Source organism: Ambystoma mexicanum, chromosome 8 (assembly GCF_040938575.1).
Source record: "Ambystoma mexicanum isolate Mex_15411 chromosome 8, UKY_AmexF1_1, whole genome shotgun sequence".
In the NCBI taxonomy this organism is placed as follows: Eukaryota; Metazoa; Chordata; class Amphibia; order Caudata; family Ambystomatidae; genus Ambystoma; species Ambystoma mexicanum.
Window position 1 is genome coordinate 740,875,382 of NC_090929.1, and position 15,136 is coordinate 740,890,517.

Genomic DNA, 15,136 nt, shown 5'->3' on the forward strand with positions numbered 1-15,136 from the left:
GTGTATTTTTAAGGGATAATTTAGGGCACATACCACCTACAAAGAAAATGGGTAAACTGCTTAATCCTCATGTGTTTGTTGAGTCTATCCAATCGAATTAAAGGGAACTTCGCCAACAGCTGAGATTTGTCCAGAAAGATAATGGGCCTCATTACGAGGTTGGAGGTAGCCTTGCTGGTAATAAACCGGCAAGGCTACCTCCAAACTCGCAACCGGGTCCGTCATCTGCGAATGGGCAATTACCGGGGTATTCCGTCCCCGCCGGACCCGGTAATTGCTCTTTCGCGGGCGCCAGAAACGGTACATCCCCATTCTGATTGAGCCCCATGATGCTCAATGTGAATGGGGACGTCGGATGCACCGGCACCGTTGCATCCGACTTGCTGTGCTCGCGAGTGCTGCTCTGCCTTACAAGTTAGACCTGGCGGGCAGACAGGCACCCGCAAGCACAGCTCGTAGTATGGCAGTACAGTAGCAACGGTGCCAGTAGCGCTACCGGCACTGTTGTTACCTTACCACCATACTTATAATGAGGCCCAATGACTCTCCAACTTCTAAACTAGATAAATGAATGTTTTTAAAGCAATTATATAAAAACTGGCTGATACAGCATCACCGCCAGATGTTACAACTTGATGTTGAAAGGATGTTGAGCACTCTGGGCGCCAAATCTGATGCGTCCCTTTGGTCCTTAGTCAAGAACACTGAGCATAGACATCTAGCGGTACAAATTAACCCCATTTCTAGCACTGTTTGGACATCACACTTTTCTGCATTATATGGCCATTGGTATTTTAGGGCCTTTAACCTTTTGGAGCCTAAGCAGTCCCTGATATTTGATCATGAGGATATCTTGCTATTAATAAGAAAGTGGCCATATGGCCATGTGGACTTGTGTTCCACAGGTTCGGAAGGGAACATCGCAAGGGTGGAGGCAGCAAGGTATGGTTGCCTGATGCCATTCCTCGTGCAGGAGCTTTGGATGTTTGCTGTCGGTGTATCAGTGTTGGTTGAGTATGTTTTGATTGCGTGTTTAATGGTGGTGATGTGGGGACACATTTGGAGATGAGAGTTATGTTTCATGATGATGTGTTGGGTCTCTTATTGAGGACGGTACTTGTTTGTTTAGTTGTCTGGCCAGATGTTCCATAGAGGAGCGATGTTTGAGGTATCTGTAAACAGCTCATTCACCTCTGCCCATTCACGTCTCAGGATTTGGGATGATGAGAAGGGATGTGGTCTCACTTCACTGGGCTACAGACCTCACATCTGGACTACGTCACCTGAACATCAAGGGACCAAAGTGTAGTTGTAGTAACAATTTGGCTGGCTGTTGTTGTGCAGCTGAGTGTGATCCAAGTGGAAGCCATGGGCAACGTGCCTGTCCTAGATTCACCAGCACTGCTTCCAACGGATCACGTTGCAGGTGGATGTCTGCCAGGTGTAGGTCATGCAAGATACAGGCCAGAGGAGTTGAGGAAGGTAATGCTTTTCAGTGAACTGGGCAATGGGTGGTGAATATGCATAGCTGGCAAGTGTTGTTGCTGTTACAATGCTTGTAAGGCTAACACCACCATTGTACTGAACAAGGCCTGCAAGCCGGTGCGTCACTGTGTAGGGACAGTGAATGGGTGTGGGTATCCATTAATTTTGGGTATGTGACTGTACCCTTTTACTCAACGGATCATGACTGTATGCCATCATACAGTTTTGTCTGTACACTAAGCAACAAGATTTTTACATCTGTGAGAGTCCGATTGCTGTGTCATTATGTGCAAGGGTATGGGAGAGACATCCAGTGAGCTGTTGTCAGGCAAGTGTTACAGCCAAATTACATGGAAGTGTTAGGTAGACTGGGGATTCATCATGGATCGCTGCAAGCAAGATAGTTCAATGGGTATTCAGTCAGACAATTCACATTTTATCCAACTCCTGGTGTCAGTACTATGCACTGAAAGAGTAAAAGTGGGTGTTGGTGTGAAATGTATTTGGAGTGCATTATTGTGATGTGCCAACCTGTTGAGGCAAATACTGTGTAGGAAAGGAGTGGGCATAGAGTGATGGTGATTTGGGGCACAGATTAGTGGGGGTACTGGGACGAGGGTGGACTTGTGGCTGCTGCCTTAATGTAGGTGGTTTGGGGGGCAAATTAGTGGGGTTCCTGGGGAGCGGACAGACCTGTGGGTGCTGCCTTAATGTAGGGGCTGGGGCGCATATTAGTGGGGGTACTGGGACAAGGGCTTCTCGATGCATTTTTCTTTGCCCTGAAAGATTCTGGAGTCTTTTGATTCCATGAATGAGCTCCCAACGCAGTACATTTGTTTCACGCAATGTTCTTGCTCAAGCTAACTACATAGCACGGCCATAGCTCTTTTTTTGTAAATGGGGCCCATTTAGAGCACTGCAAAGTCTACTTTTGCATTGCAAAGTCACTTTTCTCCAATCTAAACTTTTTGTAAATTAGGCCCATTTAGCGCAGTACAAAGTCTACTTTTGCAGTGCAAAGTCACTTTTCTCCAATCTAAACTTTTTGTAAATTAGGCCCATTTAGCGCGGTACAAAGTCTACTTTTGCAGTGCAAAGTCACTTTTCTCCAATCTAAACTTTTTGTAAATTAGGCCCATTTAGCGCGGTACAAAGTGTACTTTTGCAGTGCAAAGTCACTTTACACCGCGCTAAACATTTTGTAAATTAGGCTTAATATATATACACACTGTGGTCTTAGACAGGGAAGCTTATTGACTCCCTGCAAGTTAACATTTGTATTTCCGATTTGGGACATTTTCTAGAAACTTCTTCTCTTGCGGCTCCTTGGCTAGGCAACCTACGTCTCCTGTGGTTAGCTTAGACCAGTGGTCCTCAAACTACGGCCCGTGGGCCACATGCGGCCCCGGAGCGCATTTACCCGGCCCGCCGGGTGTTTTAGCCTCAGGACATCCTTGTGTTTCCGAAAGATGCTTTCGGAACACAAGGATGCCTCTGAGAAGTCCCTGCGGCCCGCGTTTACTTTAAAAACGCGGGGACCGCTGGGAGTAGGCGCACGCAGCGACGTCACTGACGTCCCATGCGTGCGCACGCCCATGGAAACCGAGGCGGAGAAGCGGAGAAGAAAGGACGCGCGCTGGAGGTAAGTGTTTACCAGCGGCGCGTCCCTTCGGTGTTCTGACCACCGGTCCTGCTATGGCCGGAGCGGTGGTCAGAAGGGATGTCCCGATACCAGTATCGGGACTGATACCAGGCATTTTTATGGTATCGGGGACTCGTTTAGAGTCCCCGATACCATGCCCGGTACATAAGCCCCGCAATGTGGGGGGAACTATACTGTCAATGTAATGTGGGGGGAACTATACTGTCAACGTAATGTGGGGGAACATACTGCCAGCCTAATGTGGGGGGAACTATACTGCCAACCTAATGTGGGGGACTATACTGCCAGCCTAATGTGGGGGAACTATACTGCCAGCCTAATGTGGGGGACTATATTGCACCTAATGTGGGGGAATGTTGCTGGTATATTGTTTTTATTGGTATTTTACTAATAGCAATTTGGAATCCCTAGGAAACAATGATGTCAAGAAAGAGAAAAATTGACTCGGAGTGTAGGATATTCAAAGAACAGTGGACTTATGATTACTTTTCCATACAGTACAAGGAAAGAGCTGTGTGTCTGATATGCCAGAATATAGTGTCTGTGTTCAAAGAATACAATTTGCGTCGACACTATGAAACTCAACATAAAGATAAATATGATTGTTTGGCCGGAGAAGTGAGAAAAGATAAAATATTAAAACTGAAAAATACATTGACAGCTCAGCAAAATACTTTTGTGAAGCAGAAGCAGCTAAATATTTCATCACTGAGAGCAAGTTTTCAAGTTGCCAAGCTAATAGCGCGCACTGGCAGACCATTCGTGGAGGGAGAATTTGTTAAAGAATGCCTTCTTTCTGTTGCCAAAGAGATGTGTCCAGAGAAGGCCGATTTATTTAGTACAGTGAGTCTTTCAGGACCTACACTTACACGGAGGATTGAAGAAATGGGAGACAATCTGTATCAGCATATGCAAAACCTGACAAAAAAACGTTCCTATTTTTCCTTGGCACTTGACGAAAGCAATGATGTTCGTGATTCTGCACAACTTTTAATTTTTATTCGTGGGACGAATGACAATTTCGAAGTCACAGAAGAGCTTGCTGCACTGCAAAGCATCAAAGGAACAACTACAGGAGAGGATATCTATGAAAAGGTTTGCCAAACTTTGAATGGTTTGGAGCTGGACAGGGCTAAATTAGCCAGTGTGACAACTGATGGTGCTCCTAGCATGGTGGGGTCTAATAAAGGAGTAATTGCTCGCATTAACCAAGAGATGGACAAACATAATTATTCTCATCCAATAGCCATACACTGCCTCATCCACCAACAAGCGCTGTGTAGTAAATCACTGAAGTTTGACTCTGTTATGACAATTGTGGTATCTTGTGTTAACTTCATTAGAGCTCATGCACTAAAGCACAGACAATTTCAGGAATTTCTGTCTGAGCTAAATGCTGACTATGGAGATGTTCTGTACCACACAGAAGTCCGTTGGCTGAGTCGAGGGAGAGTTTTGAAACGTTTCTATGAGTTACTTCCACAGACTACAGCTTTTCTTCTTTCAAAAAACAAAGAAGTACCAGAGTTCAATGATGCAGAATGGAAATGGCACCTTGCCTTTCTAACAGATGTAACAGAGCTACTCAACAGTTTCAATGTGCAACTTCAAGGAAAAGGGAAGCTCATCTGTGATATGCAATCACATGTCAAAGCATTTGAAGTAAAATTAGGCCTCCTCATCAAACAAGTGAAGGAGGAAAACATCTGCCATCTACCCACAACTCAAAATCTGTTAGCGGAAAAACCATTGGTTGCATTCCCAAACAAAACATGTGTGGATTCACTAGAAAAATTGCAAAAGGAGTTCCAATTTAGATTTAAAGAGCTTCATCTCCATGAACAGGACATACAGCTTTTCCGTAACCCATTTTCTATTGACATTGAAAATGTGGATACAATTTACCAAATGGAACTGGCTGAACTGCAGAATTGTGACTCTCTGAAAGACGCATTCAAGTCAAGCAGCCTTCATAGTTTCTATGCATCTCTCCCTTCCAAGACATATCCTCATCTCAGGAACCATGCACTCAAAATGGCAACCATCTTTGGCAGCACTTGTGTCTGTGAACAGACTTTTTCCAGAATGAAACATCTGAAATCTCCAACCAGATCTAGACTAACGGATGAACACTTGCATCACTTGTTACGACTAGCAGTGACAAATATGGAACCGGACATTGACCATCTCGTTAGCCAAATGCAGGCCCATAGTTCCCATTGAAATACTGGTAAATTTGTTGATTTAACTTTACTTGTTCTTCATTTTAAATATTGTATTTATTGTATTTATTCCTGTTTTGTTCCTTCACTTCAAAATAAGATATATGCAGTGTGCATAGGTATTTGTTCATAGTTTTTTTTTTTAACTATAGTCCGGCCCTCCAACGGTCTGAGGGACCGTTAACATGGCCCCCTGTTTAAAAAGTTTGAGGACCACTGGCTTAGACAGACAAGGTAGTGTCAATGGATCACCCTCCAATTGGTCTGGAAGACACAGCGTGAATCCATAAACTCTTATGAGAAAGCAAATGATTTAGTTATACATAAAACTCAAAATAACGTTATGATGCTTTCTTTCACTAGAAGGAACATTGGTTTTACATGGGGCTTCGATGAGACTCCCATGGAAGCTTTCACACATTTTGCTTATTTGGGCATCTCATTGTTTGTTTAAAAGAATAAGGCAGCATTGATGGCCCTGTTACAAACTAAAGCTAATAGGTTGGTACCCAAGATGAAAAAATTGAACAGTAAATATGGAAGAATGTTCATCACGCTCATTATTACAGAAAGGTCATACCTAAGTAATCTATGGTAACTGAAATATTATTTCATACTATTTTAATGCTATGAACCAAATTTTGGAGAAGTGCTTTGCAGTTAGCAAATTGTTATCCTGTATCAGTGACAGGGGCATGGAACTCTCTTTGTTCATATAGGAAATTATGATCTCCTCCCCGTTATTCACTGTTGCTAGATTCTAATGTTTTGTTTAGGGCTAACAAAAGCGACGTGCCTCAAACTGCAACTTGGCGGCATTGGACATCTTGTTTTACCGTAGGACAGCATGTTAAGAAGGATTTTTGGGACCAACATTGAATAAATAAAATAACCAAAATATCCAAAAATAAACTTTACTATGACTTGGCAAAAGTAAATAGAAGAAGGGGAGTTCTGCCTTTTTATTTGTTGAAATGTCCTAATGCCAAGTGGAGACAATAGTTTATGAGAGTAGGATTTAGGGCTGATTCACAGAGGTGTTTTATAATGGCTCAATCCTATAGGAAAAAGCTCTGTGAATCAGGCCCTTAACCTATTCTTACAAAGCAAAATCTTCATATTAGGAACACGATGGAGCATCCATCTCCTTTTTGTCACTTTTCGAACCATCAAGTGATTGAGACACTGAAGCATCGTTTTACAGTCTGTCATGCTATTCAGGGATTTTTTATTGTGCATTTTAGGACATATTTTTAATCATGCCTTTGTCAGGATTTGCTGTGGTGTCTTATATTTTCGGGGAAACATGTGCCCCTTACTCTCTGTTTTTTGAAGCATTTGAAGCTGAGTGATTAAGGACAAAAATGAACCTCATTTTTTTAATCATTTGTCACAAGTGTGTCCTTTAACATGTGTATACACTGCTCTTTTATTGTCTGATTATATAAGGTAAACTGCATTATATGTATTTTAAGCAATTTTAGATGCAATCTGATTCTTCTCTTGTGCATTTGTAGAAGGTTTAAAATATACCAAACAATAAAAATAAATATGTATACATGTTAATCACTAAATATACAAATCGATATTGATGTATACTCTTATTTGCAAGGACCTGAAGAAGCAGTGTTAATGTTAAACATTTGTAGATCAAAAGGGTTGTTCTTTGTACAGCATGCTCTTAGAATGTTCATCTTGAGATACAAAGCATTCTCTGGAAAGAAAATATTTGTGTTATTCGAATTATTTCTTTAAATCTTTAATATTCACAAAATATTGATGAAGTTTACCAGTAAGCAGTGCACAAAATGTCCTGTAGAAATGTTGGTTGTTATATGAAATTGAATCTGGGTTTGCTTTCTTATTATAAAGGTTGTGCTATTGATAAAAGGATGAGGTAATAACACTGTACAGTGGACTAATTCAAGATGGTCAAGCAAGCATGACTTATCGTAGCAGTGTGCAGTGTATAAGGGATCCTAAACCCCATATCGTGTTGATTTGCCGACAGGTGTTCTTTCAATGTAATCTTTTTCACATAAATTACTGCCGGAAAATATTTGGGGGGCTGAGGTAAGGGTTTATAAGGGGTGGGGAGGTGGTTGGGGTAGGGTTTACAATAAAGGGAAGGGGAGCTGGGGGGGGGCCCACCAAATATGGAAACAAAAAATGTCAATGAGTCTCTTAAAGAAAATGTATTTAGAAAAAACGAATGTCGGCAAAATGACATAGAACCTCTGAGACAGAGCAAAAATGTGGGCAAGCAGGGAAGGAAGGAATCATCACTGATAAATCTTGGCGAGCCAGTGACATGCATGTTCTTTTTTGCTGTGTTATTAAGAAGTGGCACAGCAGTATAAATGCTAATGTTACATGAGCACATTTCAGCTTCTCTAAAGTGACCAACTAAGGGCACCTCTTGGGAAAAGTACATCAACATTCATGGCTGTACAAGAGGTAAAAAACACAAAAATGATAGGTCACTCTGATAAAGTGGAAAATCTATACTGAACACTTGGAGTGCCAAACCACCAGGGGTTCCAGAGTACCAGCACTACAGAGCGTCCAACCTAAATTAGGACGCTCAAGTACATCCTAAGGGCAATGACGGGGTAATTTGGGATCTGCCCTTTATTTAGCTCGTTATGTGGGACTTGCTTTCTAAATCATCCAGAGATACATAATCATTTACTCTTCCAATGGTTCATTTATTCACCCATTCCTACTCTAATCACTTCCAAATGAATACTTTGAAATGCTGACTATTCTTTGCAGTTGCCAATTGTTTTAGAAGTTGTCGCTTAAGGTGACAGTACAATAATATATGTGTGCGGCCGTGTCATTTCTAGCTTTACATAGTGTGCACATGAGACAGTAATAGCATACTTACGCTTCCTTATAGTTTAGTATGAAGTCAGTTTCTTTCTTAAAGTCAAATTTGACATCCAGTGGTAAATCCTTATAATGCACTACATCCATGCTCAAGGGAAAGCCTGGCTCCCATTCCCTCCATCTAAAGAAAGGAAATACTATCCATTAGTTTACAAAGATATGTTCACCCCATGTTCCCTGCCAAACGTGTATAATGACCTTTTTTCATTAGTAAATCAGGAGAAAAGGATCGGCACAGAACCGTTAGTCACATCTGAGATGGGCGCATGATGATGTATGAAAGACATTCAATGACACAGAATTACAAATATACAAGACATTTGTGGTTACAAAACACTGCAGCGCTTGCTGGCCACCTTCCCAACCTGGTAGTAGTGGCCCGGAGAAGCGGGATTACGTAAACAAATCCCACCCAGCATTAGAGGGTGGTTAGAAACACAGCAACTTCCACATGTATAAGGACTTCTCTGGTCTCCGCCCCATAGGCAGAAAGGGTCACCAGAGAAACATCAGCAAATTAGCAGGTTCTAGAAGTTCCAAATAATCCCTAATGAGGGTCAAGCACGTAAGGGGTTGTCTGCATCCAAAAGAGCTGTCTCTATTGGGTTAACAAAGCTACAAAATGTAATTGCACTAACATCTATATTTATAAAAGTGAAAACGTGTGGGTGGCTGGGTTTGGGGCAAAGCATTGTTCCGTATACAATTCCAGACCGTTTCACCAATCTGCACCAATGTTTGCATAGTTACCTGTTAGGGCCCTCTGGACAATACTGGCTACATGACATTTGGACAACCCACCCCGTTCCCTGGATTTCAGCAAACTCTGAATTTGTTTGTGGGTTTGTGGCTTGGCATAGCATTGTTCCGAAAACAATTCCACACTGTTTCACCAATCTGCACCAAATATTGCATAGCTACCGGTTAGGACCCTCCGGACATGACTGGCTACATGACATTTGGACACCCCACCCCTTCCTTGGATTTCAGCACCTTCACAAGTGAGACGGTTGCCTGAAATCGGCAAAACATCAATCTGGTAATAGAAGGACTGGTCCTCAACCCTAGAGTGCACTGTTTCTGTGACATTTGCACTGAAATGCACCACAAGAAACTGCACCACGCCAGGGTGAGGCAACAGGTGGGGAGAGAGCCCAGTAGGTCCCAGTATGCAACAGCACACCAACTCTCGACTCCCCCCAACGTCTGCTCCGGGGTATGTCAGCCAGCCACACACGCCCATTCTCACTGCTGTTTACTTCAGAGCGCAAATCACATCAGGCAATACGTGAATTGGAACAGCGACCTACAGGATCATTGATTTTCATAAATTGATGAGATTGTTGTCATGTCTGTCCAGAGGACCCATTCACAGAACGGCTACTTTTTGCAAGTAAATATAGAAACAATTTTCTGAAACAAACAACATGCTTTTGAGCACACCCACAATGCATTGCTCACTGGCTCTGAACTATAGGGGTACTTCCAGGCACGGCTACAGTTTGGAAATATGGCATTGTTAGCTGAAATGGGCTAGCACACACAATCGTATATATTTCCAGCCTGCAGATAAGATATAACCAATTGGCATTGACTTTTCCCTAAAACACTATTGCGAATAACCTTTGACTCACTGGACATATCTGGCAGAAATTCCTTTAACAAAATGTCTGGCAAAGGCTTCCTAGAACTAGAAATGTAGGGGTGAATTCGATAAACGGTTCAAAAGCAGAGAAAAAACACTGTTTTCAGCTTTATCTTCCAGTAAGAAAAAGGTGCTTCCACAGGGACGTCATTAAGGGGACGCCCGGGGTCGCAACTGCAACCCCTGAGGTCTCCCTTGCTACCCCTAAAAAAAAAGTAAACCTCTTTTATTTTTGTTTTTTCAAATGCAAGCTTCTGGGCTGTGGCCAGCGCCATGTGGCTCTTTGCTGCTGGAGGGGCTGGCTTTCTTGTACATCCCTCTTAAAAAACAAATAGGGGTTCCACAAGTTAACACTTTCAACAGTGACCCTAAATAAGAAAGAATAGGAATAACAAATACTTTGTCATTCTGGAATTCTAAACAAAAATTGCTAAACTCATTAAAGGTTTATTTCAAGCACATTTCAGGGGGTGAGTCACTAACTTAGTCTGTTCTTAAAGACCTCAACTCGGCCTTTCATTCTTCTGAAGTCGATAAATGAGTACCAACACAGGTTGGGTGATATTGTATATGTATTTGTTCTATATAAAGCGCTTACGCGTAAGTGCTACATAAGCACACAACATTCTCATTTGGCCATGGACGTCGGCTTGCATTCACAGTCATTTGGTAATATGGGCCTGTACACACTGATCTTAACGATGCATATGGTGATCCATTCTTGTATGAAATGTATATCACATTATAAGTATCCCTACATATTATCCCCACCAAAAATATTGCCGTACATATGGTCGTTTGTCTCGCCATAGGCAATATTTTTTGGGGGGGTTAATTTGTGGGAGCGGAGGTTGCGGGGGTGTCCCTTGCACATTTAAAAAAAATGCAGGGGTTGCGGGGGTGTCCCCCGCCGGGTGCATGGCTCAATATTACCGCAAAAATATGGCGATATTTTTGTATCGCAATATTTTTGCAGGGATATTAACACATGGAACCACATTAGATTGATATCGTAACCATATTTTTCGTAGTGTATTTAGGAACAATGGTATGTGATGCAATTTCCTATTTTGTCAAGAGGTCGTGTTCCATCGCTTCCCGTGATATCACTTCGGGGTGGGGACAAATGAAATCACATCCTGTGATATCATCAGTGGTCAAAGGTCGTGTGATGTCACTTCCGCTACCCCTGGTATTTTGGAGAACTGACATCCCTGTGCTTCCATTGAAGACGCGCAGAGTGAAAAATGCTGGACAGATTTGCGCCAAGTAAGGAACAAGTTCTTCTTCAAGCGGTAGAGAAATCCTTTTTTTTTCCTTTGTTGTAAATCCGTCCAGTAGTTTTTAAAACATTTGACATGAAAGAGGGTGCCACCAACCCCAAAAGACTTTTATATTCCTCTTTCCGTGCAGTGCAACACTGACACTTTTCTGGATTGAAAAGAGACCATTCTTTTTTGTTCAATGGAAACCACTCATCAAGTAATTCTGAGGGATGCCAAAAAAGAAAAGGTGGGGGAATTATATTGGGAGGAGGGAAAGGGTTGGTTCACATAGGTGTAGTGGTATGGTGGACAAAGGCCAAATATTTCGGTGACAATTCTGGGGAGGGCTGGAAAGTCATTTTTAAGTCAGATTGTTTTTCCGCAGAATTCTCATGTGAACGTTGAAAGGCACGATTTGAAAAAAGTGCATTACGGAAAGGGTGTGGGAAATTGGATAATAGAGGAGGGTCAGAAGGACTATTCATAGTAGGGGGCATACAAAGGTAGACGGGTGCCCATGGAGTGAGGCAGTTGGTATGGGAAGACTTGTAGTTTTCAAGTGCTTGCGCATCACAGTGGCAATCGAAAAACTCTGTGTACCACTGGAATGATTGTGGTGCCAAAAGAAGGTGCCGCCATGGTGTTTGCAGGTATGTTTCCGTGCAAATTTGCCAGTACTATTGTGAAATTGAAACAAGGGGTGAAAAGACAATGGCCAGTGAGCCATGGTTTTTGAAGCTTATTGTAGCAATGGGAACAGTGGGCACGGCGAATGCCATGGCCTGTGGGATCTGGTTATTACCAAGTGAGGGGCATATGGGCCACAGCCATAGTCTAGTCCATAGTCTAGTCCTTTAGCCTAATTGGTGCAATGTGGCCACCAGCCTTGGCCAAATGGCCGGTGGGATCTGGTTAATTGATGCAATGTGGACGGTTGCCACAGCGAAGGTCATTGCCAGTGGGATCAGGTAATTTACTCGTGAGAGGTAGAGGGACCACGCCTGAAGGCCATGGCCAGTGCTTTAGAGCCTTTTAAACTAAGTGAGCCCTGGGGAAGCTATTGCATAACAAAACAAAATAACTAACTTATTGCAAGAAAACCTATACAATTCTATGGGTGTAGAAGAAAGTGAGGACAATCTTAAATCAGAATCACCCTCTTCGCTCAGCACTGGAGAACGAACTCGAGATCATATCTGGGATCTGCAAAGATATCCAAAAGGACATTATGGGTGACTTTGAATTAGGAGTGTTGTCACTTCCCACATCTGCTGAATTTGATAGGTTTTGTTGCGATATGTTTGTTCATCTGAACCCTCTCTGAACGTATAGTCAAGTGCACCAGCAAGTACATCAAGTACTGTTTACTGTCGGGTTGCTACGCTGGTTGGCTGGACCTTTTTGAGCAGTTTCCACGGGTGAAAACTTTTGTGCTGGACGGACGAAAATCTCCTTGGAGGACGTCTTTGGCTGCAACACAGTTTTGTTTGGGCTCCTTTAAAAACAAAACAAAGGTGACTGTGTACATTGTGTACATTGTTTAAATGACTGTGCTCCTGTGTTACTCCTAGAGCTGATGCTTTGATTTAGCCCTCTTTAAAGTTCTTCATTTGTTTCTACCGTTTAGGGTGTTCCCTTGGACTGTGGCTCCACCCCCTTGACCCGTGTCACTCCACAAGATCTCTTTAAATACCCACAATACAGCGCACCCGCGCGCGCACCGGCAAGTACATCAAGTACTGTTTACTGTTTACGGTGCGCAGCGCGGGACCCCATATTAATATAAATTGCTGACGGTGAAATTCTGTGAGGGTTGTACCCTACGTGGATGTAAGTGGTAAATCCTTCCAAAAAGCCGACTTGTGGTAAATTGTAAATTTCACCAATTTCTATAGTGTGAAAAAGGGATACATGATTCTCCGGGCCCAGAAAGTTTTACCTGTAAAAAGTCCTGGACGTAGGAAAAAATACCTGATGGCAATAAAGAATAGGTTGTCATCCCTTGCATGTTCCACCCCGAGACGGGGTTTATCTATGAATGGGACACTGGGGAATGTCGATATTCGGCAATTTTGCACCGGATCCCTATCTGCATTTAGAGCAAAAACAGCTATCTTGGAGGCTATGCGACCTGAAATCGTAGAACTTGACTTACAAGCTATGGAGCCTGGTATAAATAGTGCCCCAATTCCTGTTGAGGAGGTGAGAAATGATCAGTCTAGGGTTGCTGGTGATGAGACTCTTCCTATTGACCAGTCCCTAACTGATACTGCTATCCTGAAATCCTTGCCTGCTACTTGTCCGACTTCTAAGTCATCTGAAAGTAACCATCAAGTAAAAACGGATATGGCAATCATTGATCTAGAACCAAACGATTCAGTATTCTCGAATAGTTTGATATCTGAGAACCTTTCAAGTTCCCCTGTAATGTTTTCTGACAGTGAGCAAAGTGGCGAGAAACCCTTATCTGGAAATGTCCCACATTCACCAATAAATATGTCTTCATCACCTGGTCTTAATGCTTAACGATAGCACAAATACATCTTTAGCTTGCCACCAAGAGAATAATAACATGCTGAACATAACTTTACACTCAATGAATGTAACAAGGCATGCTTTATTCGAAATGTTGAGATTATGTGAACGTAAACTAACTGCATTGGATGGAAAATGGGAAAAAATACCTCAATGGCTGAGTGAAAGAGATGAGGCTATTAATAGCATTCAAGCCAAGATTGATAGGAATCAGGCAGGTGTTGCTCTAGTAGCCACCCAAACTGAGTCCATTAGGGGGACTTGTCACTTGTGTAAGAACTGTAACTCTGAAAAACCATCTGATGTGATTCTACCTTTATTACCCTGCTTTCCAGAGATCATTTATGATAGATTTATGGAACCAACACCTGTTTCAGAAGGGAGCCCTGAATCAGAGGGGCAAAATCAGACTAAATCAAGTAATACAACAGTAGAAAAGAACTCTCATGAAGTAGCTCCTCCAGGGGCAAAATGTAAAAAGAAATGAAAAGAAATCCCTAAAAAGCTATCTAAAAATCAATCGGCTCTAAAGTGCAGTGATAAGGCATCAGTGAAACACTTCTTTAAAACCATCACCCTGCCCAAACGAAATACTTTAACAAATTCGCAGGCAATTAAAGAATATTATCAGCTACTTGTGCAGTCTAAAAGACTGGATACTCTTAAGTTTACCCCAGTTCAGGCAATGGATTATTCACCATTGGATGAGCTAGTGGAGATATTGGATGTTGTGAACGTTGAGCAGGGGAATGAGGGTAGCCAAGTGCAACAAAGCCTTAAGGAAACACATAGGTCTCCATCCACTCGAGAAAAGGAGAAAAAATATGTTCATCTAATAGCCCAGAGAGCTGAAATAAGGAAGGCAGTTGATGCATACATGTCAGAGACGTGCAATCCTATGGTGGCTGTTCCACGTGCAGCTGACATCACTGAGAAGGTGGTTGGTTCCTTACAATCAGAATGCTCCATGGCTAATAAAAAAAAGATGCTAGGTAGGAAACCTGCGCCTGAAAAAAGCTGCAAAAGTGAGGAGTATTGAGTAGATCTGATGGTGTAGAAGGAGGGAAGCAGTGGCTAGGCCTGCCTCATGGTGTTATACAGAAAGCTTTGAACATACCAGTCACTAACTCCCCTGATGACTGCGAAGGGTCACAGAAGAATATATCAAGTTCTATTATTACCTTGATTGAAAATGCTGTTGGTAAGGCGATGGCAAAGAATTTACCATCAAAGCAGCCAACCCCAAATGCAAGTTTGCCTAAAGGGGCTGAGAGAATGGCAAGGAGTGTGAATAGAAAACTCCCTGCACCCTATTCATTGGTATTAGCCTGCAAACCTCCTCCAACAACACAATATGATCTAAATAGGAGAGCTGTGATGGCTATATTTTGTGAGATCCCACAATTAGAGGTTATTGTGTCTTCTGATT

The 15,136-nt window shown here is 42.5% G+C and overlaps 1 protein-coding gene across 2 annotated transcripts in view; it reads right to left on the reverse strand.

The window, feature by feature from the left end:
- LOC138472414 (polyunsaturated fatty acid 5-lipoxygenase-like) overlaps positions 1-15,136 on the reverse strand; it is a 1,363,458-nt gene that overhangs the window by 1,111,669 nt on the left and 236,653 nt on the right. For both annotated transcript variants that reach the window (XM_069610559.1, XM_069610560.1), the window contains exon 4: positions 8,261-8,383. In XM_069610559.1, coding sequence (XP_069466660.1) covers positions 8,261-8,383 — 123 coding nt within the window. The remainder of the gene's footprint in view (positions 1-8,260; positions 8,384-15,136) is intronic.